The sequence below is a fragment of the Danio aesculapii genome, chromosome 6 (assembly GCF_903798145.1).
Source record: "Danio aesculapii chromosome 6, fDanAes4.1, whole genome shotgun sequence".
Taxonomy (NCBI): Eukaryota; Metazoa; Chordata; class Actinopteri; order Cypriniformes; family Danionidae; genus Danio; species Danio aesculapii.
Window position 1 is genome coordinate 26,654,023 of NC_079440.1, and position 11,356 is coordinate 26,665,378.

At 39.6% G+C, this 11,356-nt stretch overlaps 1 protein-coding gene across 4 annotated transcripts in view; it reads left to right on the top strand.

Moving 5' to 3' along the window:
* rhbdl3 (rhomboid, veinlet-like 3 (Drosophila)) overlaps window positions 1-6,860 on the top strand; it is a 79,818-nt gene extending 72,958 nt beyond the window's left edge. For all 4 annotated transcript variants that reach the window (XM_056459844.1, XM_056459845.1, XM_056459846.1 and 1 more), the window contains one exon: window positions 5,726-6,860. In XM_056459844.1, coding sequence (XP_056315819.1) covers window positions 5,726-5,997 — 272 coding nt within the window. In that variant the 3' untranslated portion in view covers window positions 5,998-6,860. The remainder of the gene's footprint in view (window positions 1-5,725) is intronic.
* The last annotated feature ends 4,496 nt before the right edge of the window (window positions 6,861-11,356 follow it).

Below are 11,356 nucleotides of genomic sequence, written 5' to 3' on the forward strand. Positions count from 1 at the left end.
ATGCATTTCCCCCAGTGAGCCTAATCGCACAAATTTTGTGCAAAGTCAGGGAGGACAAGGAGCAGGTCTTGTTTTTTGAGCCCATCTGGCCCAACCGGACCTGGGTTTCGGAGCTCTCACTCCTCGCGGTGGCCCCTCCTTGGCGCATTCCCCTAAGGGAGGACCTCCCCTCTCAGGGACGGGGCACCATCTGGCACCCACGCCCAGATCTCTGGAACCACCATGTGTGGTCCATAGACAGAGCGCGGAGGACTTAGGTGACTTACCGCCCGCGGTAATTAACACCATCACTCAGGCTAGAGCACCCTCTAAGAGGCATGCCTACGCCCTGAAGTGGAGTCTATTCTCTGAGTGGTGCGCTTCTCGCCGAGAAGACCCCCCAACTTGCCAGATTAGCGAATCGTGCCTTGAATTTGGGCCGGGTTACTCTCACGTTGTCCTGAGACCCCAACCTGGCTATGTGCCCAAGGTTCCTACCACCCCATTTAGAGATCAGGTGGTGAACCTGCAAGCGCTGCAAGGCCCCGCTGCAAGGCCCAGCCCACTCACTGCTTTGTCCCGTTCGCGCTTTGCGCCTTTACGTGGAACGAACGCAAAATGTAAGATCATGTGAACAGCTCTTTATCTGTTACGGTGGTCAGCAGAGGGGAAGTGCCGTATCAAAACAGAGGTTGGCCCACTGGTTAGTTGATGCCATCGCCCTCGCTTATCAATGCCAGGGCAAGCCGCGCCCCCTTAATGTGAGAGCACACTCCACTAGACGTGTCGCTTCCTCATGCGCGTTAGCACGCGGTGCCTCTCTCACAGATATCTGCAGAGCTGCGGGTTGGGCAACACCTTACCATCAGGTCTCCCCTTCTAAGGTAGCAGGTGGTCTCCGCTGCGTCCTCCAATCGTATTTCCAAAATCCCTATCGTATGTCATATTTCCAAAATCCCTAGTCTCTATTAGCTAGGTAAAAGCACACTTACGACCCCCAATTTAAAACTTTTATTCCCATGTAATGGTAAGGGGACGTTGGAAGGTTGCGCTCTTGGTGATGTCAGTGCGCTCACGCTTTGGCTTGGCAAACTACACATCAGGAGAGTGACGGGCTTAGCTGCTGTGACGCTTTCCATACAGTCTCCCAAAGTCTGTTTATACAGACAAACGTAGAAGTTCCCTTATGAAGGGGAACGTCCTGGTTACGTACGTAACCCACGTTCCCCGAATAGGGAACGGAGACGTGTGTCTCCACGGCCACAGCACCTGAGTCTCCAGCTGGGAGCTGAGCGATCGGCTCTTCAGCAGGCAAATTCTGATGAGCTGGCTCCAGCAGCCGACTGATATAGCCCTAATTGGCTCATCAGTTTCAGCTGTGGAGCTAAGCTTCGCCAATTCAATTGGCATTTCATTGGCCCGTTTTCTTATCTTCAGAAGTGATTGGTCATCTAAAGCACTCCCAAAGTCTGTTTATACAGTCACACATCTCCGTTCCCTATTCGGGGAACGTGGGTTACGTACGTAACCGGGACGTTTTCATTTTTAGGTGAACTAACACTTCAATACTTTGAGCTATGTATGATACCTAACTTCAGCTAACTTCAAACCAAACAAGGAACTTAACCCTAGTTGAGTTAATTAACACTAGTTACAGTGCATCCAGAAAGTATTCATAGCGCTTTACTTTTTCCACATTTTTTATGTTACAGCCTTATTCCAAAATAGATTACATTCATTTATTTCCTTAATATTCCACACACAATAACTCATAATGACAATGTGAAAACAGATTTTTTGAAATTGTTCCAAGTTTATTAAAAATAAAAAACCTGAAAAATCACATGTACATAAGTATTAACAGCCTTTGCTGTGAAGCTCTAAATTGAGCTCAAGTGCTTTCTGTTTCCACTGATCATTCTTGAGATGTTTCAGCAGCTTAACTGAAGTTCACCTGTGGTAAATTCAGTTGATTGGACATGATTTGAAAAGGCATACACCTGTCTATATAAGGTCCCAAGATTGACAGTGCATGTCAAAGCACAAACCAAGCATGAGGACAAAGGAATTTTCTTTAGACTTCCGAGACAGGATTGTCTCGAGGCACAAGGCTGGGGAAGGTTACAGAAAAATTTCTGCTGCTCTGAAAGTTCCAATGACCACAGTGGCCTCCATCATCTGTAAGTGGAAGAGGTTTGGAACCACCAGGGGCCTCATGTACGAAGACTTGCATTGAATTCATACTAAAACATTGCGTACGGACAAAGCTGTAAATGTGCGTACGCAGTAAAAAAATCTGATGTATAAAACAGTCCGTACGCTAAATCCCATGCATATTCTCTTTGTACATCCAAATTAACGTGAAACTGAGCGCATGTGCACGAGCGCAAAACCCCTCCCTGCCTCTTCCCCCTAATAAATATGGTAATGACCCTACTTTGGCAAAACCTAATGAAAAAGCAATGGCAAAAGCAAGCAAAAAGAGAAACTTTGAACAGAATGTCAATTGGAGGTGCTCCTTTTGGTGGTGAACCGGAGATAAACGGTGTTATTTGCACGTTTGTCCTCCAGATTTAATAACAAAAGAAAAAAATAGAGTGGCAGATTTTAGCTGACGCGGTTAACGCAGTGGGGTCTGAACATCGCACTGTGAAGGAATTAAAAAAGAAATAGTGCGTTGTAAAGGTGTACAATTTTGTAGTGTCCCGTTTGATTGACAGACATAAAATAACTAAAGAGAGCGGATATCAGCAGCATGAGTGGCGTAGCTCGTAAACCGCATGGTACAGTGTTTTGACACTATCAATCATGAACTCGGTTCGAATCTAGCGTCTGATGAACTCAATTTTCTTTTTTCCCCATTACATATCAGGTTTTGCCTACTCTTCATCACGAGGAAGACAAGTAGGAATCATTAATAAGTGTGTGTATTGTGTTAAGCACATTTGAGCATCACATATTATTTGCACATTTATTGAATGGAAATGATTCACATATGCAAATTCATCTTCAGGTGGCGCCTTTAAATCAATGTGCGTGCAGTTGATCGCTCCGATTACACTGGAAAAACTGGCGATCACTGCAAATTGCACTTTAATGTTTGGCTGGTCAACTGTATGGTATGGAAACCTTATATACTTGCTAGACATGCGGATGATCCTGTCTCATACAGCTGCCATTTCACAGCTCAAAGATACTTTGTAGTGTGCAATTTAACACAATTGCCTCTAGGAGTCGCCAATGGAAATAAAACAAACACACACAAGAAATGCACGTACACCAGACATGAGGTTGGCGTGGACCAACGCACATTCTCACGTTCATTTCATCGTTAGTAAATCCAAACGTGAGCGTGAAATCTGGCGTATGCAGCGTTGATACATGAGGCCCCAGGTCTCTTCCTAGAGCTGGCCGGCCATCTAAACTGAGTGATTGGGGGAGAAGGACCTTAGTCAGTGAGTTTATCAATAACCCGATGGTCACTCTGTCTGAGCTCCAGCGTTCTTCTGTAGACAGAGGAGAACCTTACAGAAGGACAACCATCTGTGCAGCAATCCACCAATCAGGCCTGTAGGGTAAAATGGTCAGACGGAAGCCACTCCTTAGTATTGGAATTTGCCAAAAGGCATCTGAAGGACTCTTAGACCAAAAGAAAAAAAATTCTAAGGTCTGATGAGACTAAAATTGTATTCTTGAGAGTAAATGCCAGGCGTTACGTTTGAAGAAAACCAGGCACACCGCCAAAATATCAATGGAGTGGCTTCACACCAACTTGAGTTGTGAATGTCCTTGAGTGGCCCAGCAAGAGCCTAGACCTAAATCCTATTGAACATCTCTGGAGAGATCTGAAAATGGCTGAACACCGTCGCTTCCCATCCAACCTGATACATATTCTGTCTGTCAATGGATCACCAGCTTTCTGACAGATAGACAACAGCTAGTCAGAATGGGCAAATTCACATCCGTCAGCCGCATCATCAGCACTGGTGCCCCCCAGGGATGTGTTCTCTCTCCACTGCTCTTCTCCCTGTACACCAACGACTGCACCGTAAAAGACCCCTTTACCAAGCTCTTGAAGTTTGCAGACAACACTACTGTTATTGGCCTCATCCGGAACGGTGACGAATCTGCATACTGACCGGAGGTGGAGCGGCTGGCGTTATGGTGCAGATACAACAACCTGGAGCTGAACATGCTCAAAACAGTGGAGATGATAGTGTACTTTAGGAGAATTGATTGCTTAATTACCACATTATATTTTGCTTATTCTGATTTATTTAAAGTTGCAATTAATTATTAAGAGTAAAACTGTTCTCTGTGATTTTATAGGGTGTTTGTGAGTTACTTAAACAGTTAAAAAAGATTACTTAATCAACAGATGTCATGTTATAGTTAACCATCGTTAAGTGATTCACTGAGAAACTCTGCGCTTGCTGCCTGTAACATTAACTTACATTATGCTCATTATCCTCGGCCCCTTTTTAATATTGATTCTGTAAAATGTCCAAGAAACACAGCGAAAATAGACCTCTTTAAGTCTCAACCTTTATTACAGCTCATGATGGACATTTCTCAAAGAGGGAATAACAGAAATCTTACCTGAGACGGTGTGTGTAGAGCTTAAGTGCCCAGCAGGCGCGCCAATGTGATCGATGACTCTCGCTTGTTTATTAATGCCTATGACAACGGTGACGTAATTTTGACAGTGGATTGTCGCTGTTTGATTTGTACTCGTAATCAGGACTTCGTGTCTGTGGTGAAACTGTAATTCGTTTTTGTAAAGTACATCCATCGTAAATTTATCAGTCATATACAAACAGAAAAAGAAAATGTCATATCTGTGTCTGTTCTAATTGCAGATTTTGAAATTGTACCCTCGTAAAATTACGAGTACGCTCCGTTTTCCTTTGAGATTTTATAGTTACGCACGAAATATTTATGACAGTGATTTTATTCCATAAAAATCACTCTGTACGCCTCGCACCCAGCACACTTCCTGTTTGAACTGTTACCGTCTGGTCAGCGCTACAGAACACCAAGCACAAAAACAGCCAGATACAGGAATAGTTTCTTTGCTCAGGCCATCTACCTCATGAACAGTTAAATAGTCCCCTACTGTGCAATAAATGTACAATACTTTCTCATACGCAATTGTACACAGCACCTTATATCAATATGCAATACAATACCTTCTCCATTCGCATTTGTACAGAGCACATCATAACCTGTATATTTATAACAAATCTGTACATACAACTCAACATCCAGATCTTTTGACTAACTGCATCTCTGTTTAATGTTTTATCGTATTTCTTTTTTCCATATTTATGTTGTGTTGTCACTTGTCACTTTATGTACACTGGAAGCTTCTGTAGCCAAAACAAATTCCTTGTGTGTGTGAAGCACACTTGGCAATAAAACTGATTCTGATTCTGATACATGTGACTTTTCAGGTATTTTATTTTTTTATAAATTTGCAACAATTTGTCATTATGGGGTATTGTGTGTAGAATGATGAGGAAATTAACGAATTTAGTCCATTTTGGAATAAGACTGTAACATAAAAAATGTGGAAAACGTGAAATGCTATGTATTCCAGATGCACTGTATAAATTACAATTTGACATTTACTATATTGGCTATAACCAATTTGTAACATCCTTCAAATAAAATGTAATAGATGTAAGTATTTGGCCAATGTAATGTATATATAACCAATATAAAAGTTTATTCTCTGTGTCTACAGTGAGTGTGGAGTTTGGCCGTGCTGTCTGGCTTCGGTGCTATCCCCCAGCCTTCCCACCATGTCCTAATCCCAGCTTTGTGGCCCATCTGGGGGGTGTGGCAGTGGGCCTCACCCTTGGAGTTGTGGTTCTTCAAAACTATGAACAGCGTTTGCAAGAACAGTCCTTGTTCTGGATCTTCTTCAGTGTCTACACACTCTTTATCCTCTGTGGAATCTTCTGGAACATTTTTGCTTACAATCTCTTGGACGTCAAGTTACCCCCGCCTCCTTGAAGCACAGAGTGTGTTTGTGTGTTTCAAATGACTAACAAAATATTTTAGCTGTCGTAAAGGTCATAAATGACTAAACAAATGTTAAGTACCTTACTGCAGTCCTCCTGCGATGTTCGTGTTAGTGCCTAAACCATGCCAAGTACTAGCATCGTCAAAGCGGTTCAAAAAAGCAGATTGAGATTTCTACGCAGTGATGAGTGTAAATTTGCAGGACAGGCTGAAAAGCGCTTTTGACATCTACATACTTTGAGGGCTTTCAGCAATAGCACAAATATTATTTTCAAAATAAAACTGCTGCAGGCTTGTCAGCTGAGTATTATCGTTATTAAATATCAGTATTTTATGAGGACATTTGAATAAGTGTTCTATATTTTTATAAAATATAAAGACATGAGGTAGTATGAAAGCACTGATGCAGTCTGTTGTGTGTGAAGAACCATTAAAAGATATTCAAGAATAACCAAAGTAGCAAGAAATCAAATGAACAGCAAATTAATGTATTATAAATGTTTCAGTGTATCACATTAGCTGGAATGCTTTTTAATGAAATTATTTTAAGGAGACTAACTCCCCCTCTTCTTCAAAGTTGGACCACTACTGCAGGAAGGGAGTTTGCGGTACCAGAATTCAAATCTTTGTCTTAAAATTTATTTACTAAATCATATATTTAAATCATGTGTTAAAGTAAGAACAGTGTGACTAGCAAGAGTGACCAAAAATCAAGTCATTTTGGGTGGTATATATGACACAAAAAGGTAAATTGGTATTGTTATAAGCTGTCTAATATATACACGTTTGTATTACAGTAGTTTTGGAATTAATTGTGATTGTGCAGCTCAAATTAACATCTACTGTACCTAAAATACTGCAAGTTGTCAGTGTTTTTATTTCTGTTGGTGCTGTAATATTTTTGGAGGTTTCTGAGTGTCTGTTCCTCTAGTAACTGGTTCGCACCTTACAGTTCTGCCAGTGATTAGAGACACTGATTCTGGTACAGCTTTGTGTTTACTGTGAGTATCTTCTGCCTGTATGTGGCACCACTGACTCAGACTAACATGAACAGAGGAAATCGGATGTAAAATCCTCTGCTACTGAAAACTAGTGGATACAGTACTTTAATGCCAGTTTAGCTTTCACAATGTGTATAAGCTATTTTTAAAGTGCCATTTATTTATTGCATTGTTTTGTTTTGTTGCTTATTCTATCAAAATGTAATCTTTAGATGGAACCTGGAACTTGAAAAGGGCAGTGGCCCTGGAAATGCGAATGCATATTTCAGCATGCACATATTTTGCAGATTTGAGATGTAAATATGGAAAATATTATTGGAAATGGCACTTTCACTGATTTCATTTATTTCAAATTGTGATAGAAGTTGTTAAACCTGAAACATTTGAAAAATAAATATTGTAATTTCAATAAAATTCTTTAAAATAGCAAATGTTATTCTAGTTAGGTGGTTTTATTATAAGTTATATTTATATATAGTTATAAGAGTTTATAAAGTTTTAAATTATGATTATGAATCGACTACAGGCTAAAGTAGTAAAATATGATAAAATTTACTACAGTAGCTTGAGTGAAGCATTTCTTTTTCCCTTTCTTTTTTAATGTATATACACTCCCTGACAAAAGTCTTGTCATCGATCCCAGTTGTAAAAGCAACGAATAATAACTTGAGATCTGTTGAACTGCCTCCCAATCGTCACAAATAATGAAGAAGACCTATTGGAACCTGCATGGACCTAAGATTCTCACAGAAATCAGTCAAGTTTGGTGAAGGAATAATTATGATTTGGGGTTACATTCAGTATGGGGTCGTGCGAGAGGTGTGCAGAGTGGATGGTAACATCAACAGCCTGAAGTATCAAGACATTTGTGCTGCCCATTACATTACAAAGCACATGAGAGGGCAAATTCTTCAGCAGGATAGCGCTCCCTCTCATACCTTAGCCTCCACATCAATGCTCCTGAAAGTAAAAAGGTCAAGATGCTCCAGGATTGGTCAGCCCAGTCACCAGAAATGAACATTATTGAGCATGTTTTTGAGTTTATTGCCAGCAGCTAGCTCTCTGCAGCTCTCCCATGGTCGCCCACTGAAGCTAAGCAGGGCTGCGCCTGGTCAGTACCTGGATGGGAGACCACATGGGAAAGCTAGGTTGCTGCTGGAAGTGATGTTAGTGATGCTCAACCTGCGGTCTCTGTGGGTCCTAACGCCCCAGTGTAGTGAAAGGGACTTTATACTGCTCAGTGAGCGCCATCTTTCATAAGAGATGTAAAACCAACGCCCTGATGTCAACGTCTCTGTGTTTGTGAAAAATCCAGCCTGATCTCACGAGGAAACGCAAGTATTTTATGTTTTGTCAGTTTAGTGGCTAATTAGTATGAGTTCAGTCGTACGAAAATGTACGATTTTAAAAAGAAGGCGTGGCACCTAACCCCAGCCGTCATTGGGGATGAGCAAATCGTACTAAATTGTACGAATTAGATTGTATGAATTCATACGAATCAGCCACTAAATCAAAAAGTTACAAATTGCCGTGAGATTGCTTTGGAAAAATCCCAGGATGTCTTTCACAAAAGCTAGGTTTGACCCCAGCGTAATGGCCAAATTTGCCCACTGGCCTTCGTCCATCATGGCCTCCTAACCATCCCCATATCATAATTGGCTTCATCACTCTGTCTCCACTCCACTAAGCTGGTGTGTTGTGTGCAGTCTGGTGCAATATGGCTGCCATCGCATCATCCAGGTGGATGCTGCACACTAGTGGTGGATGAGGAGATTCCCCTCAATGTGTAAAGCGCTTTGAGTGTCTAGAAAAAGTGCTATATAAATGTAAGGAATTATTAATATTATGTCTGGGGTAAGATGAAGGAGGAGGCATTGAAGATGAATCCAAAGAAACTTGATGAACTCTGGGAGTCCTGCAAGAACGCTTTCTTTGCCATTTCAGATGACTTTATTAATAAGTTATTTGAGTCAAAGAAGAGAAAAAGAGTAGCTAAATGCATTAAATGTACACTGTATGAATATTTTCTATTTTGTTTTTATGTTATTATGTTAAATTTGCTCATTTGCATTTAGTTGATTGCCTCCAAACAAAAGTACAGTTCAGAAGAAAATATAGTTTTTAACCATTTTAATAACTTGCTTTTACTTGTTTTTGCAGACTTTTTAAGTAAAAAGAAATCGATTCACAAACATTTTAGGTTCACTGTAATACTGGAGCCCATCCAATGTTCTAGACCAACCCAGATGCTGACAAAGTGTCATTTACTCTCGATAACCTATAAGCATGCCATTGTAATTTTCTTTTGTTGTTTTGTTCTTATGAGTAAAATGTCCTCATTAGTAAATTGCCTTGGTAAGAACGTGTCCCAAATAATTCATTTTGTGAATGTAAATAACAAGTTCAGGTTTTATCCACAAGCTACAGAAAGTGCCTCACCATGTCAAGCAGCAGGACAATTTACTTTAAAGTCCAAGTAAAGCAGTATAACTGTGAAATTCAAATGAATCCTTTATTTTTTGTAAGTGACTGTGATTTTTACTTTTGTAAGTAAAAAACTGTGATTGTGAGTTGATAATGACAGATAAACATGCATCATGCTAGGATCAGTGAAAATGAGTTCATATTCCAATCCCAGTGTTTGTTGGAAGAAAGTATTTTTGTTAAAAAAAGAACTTTTTTGTTAAAGGTTAGTTCATCTGAAAATGAAAATTCTGTTATTAATATTTTCCATGCAATTCAAGAGCTCTCTCATCCTCCATAGACAGCAACAATGGTCCAGAAATGTTCGAAGTCTAGAAGAGGAACCAAAAACATTGTCAAAATGTTCCATGTAACTTCAGTGGTTCAACTGTAATTATATAAATCTCCAATAATATTATATAAATATGATATTAAAGTCAGCAACACAAAACGCAAGCGTTGCATTGCACGTAGTAAACACACACCCTGATCTGATACGTAATATATAATCTTATACTCTTCATAAGATTATAGTTTAACAACTGAAGATGTATGGAATGTTTTGACAGTGTTTTTGGCTTCTATATATGTGAACTTGGTAATTAAGGGGATCAGAGTAGTCTGCAGAAGCCATTTAATAACCATCTATATATCCTTCAAGGTGGGTGAAAATGCTTAAGAGAGCAGACTGTGTTAGTCCTACACAAAATCTGTTTCGCTCAGAGGACTCTTTTACCTCTGGTGTTAAGATGCATTAAGATGCAAGTGGACAATACTAAATTAAAAATGAGTGTAAATGAGGTCTAAACATTTTATCACCATTTCCAGAGGTTGTCGAAAACACAACTGACTGTATTGCTTGCTTATGCACTGAAGACGCTCATGTGGAATGCATTGGTACAGAGACAAAAACTAAACTGCTCTCTAAGCTCTACATCTTAGAAAAAATAATTCAACAACTTGGTTCAAAGTTACATGGTACAAATAGCAAGGTTAGGTTACAGATAGCAGGGTAAGGTTATATTATTCAGCTAGTCCTTTCTGTCCAAATGAATTTATTACCTAATATTGTCTTCAGCAAAATTAATGGTTTTACAAATCACTGCAGTTGTTTGTCTAGGCACTGACTTAATCATAAATTTTAGTAACAATGACATACATTTTTTGAAAGTTTTTCATTGATCAGATACATAATTGCTTGCTTTAGAAAATAAGGGACTAAGCTGAAGGAAAGTCAATGAATGAATGAATGAATGAATGAATGAATGCTTCAGAAATATTGATCTAGTTGTCAGTGGCAGAATGAAGGAGAATGCTGCCATCTGTTGATTGGAGAAAACCCTGTTTGAATAATAAATCCAGCAGAAGACTGTAGACATGTTCATAGCAGGTGAATTAGAGCAATTAATTTTTTTCAGAAATGGTAGACACGGTTGCACTGTGGTTAGCACTGTTGCCTCAGAAGAAAAAAAAAAGACCCGGCTGGGCCATGTGGCTTTTCTGTGTCGAGTTTAAATGTTCCCTGTGTTCTGGGTTCTCCCTCTGGGTGCTGGTTTCCCCCACAGTCCAAACACATGTAAAGGGGAATTAGATAAACTAAGAGCGCCATAATGTATGAGTGTGACAAGTCAACACAAACTTATTTTTGTGTATAAATTTTTTTACAGTGCAACACAAAATTGTTTACAAGATCGAGAGCATGATCATTACCAAAGAAATACAGGAATGTAAATTTATAGACAAATTTAAATAATATTCAAACAAGGATGTATAATAATAATAAAAAATTACCCCAAATAAATTTTACGTGAGTGCAATTATAGAATAAATGAAATGAAGTTTTTTCATGTAAATTGCAGAAAGTACACAAAATAGCTAGCAATTTT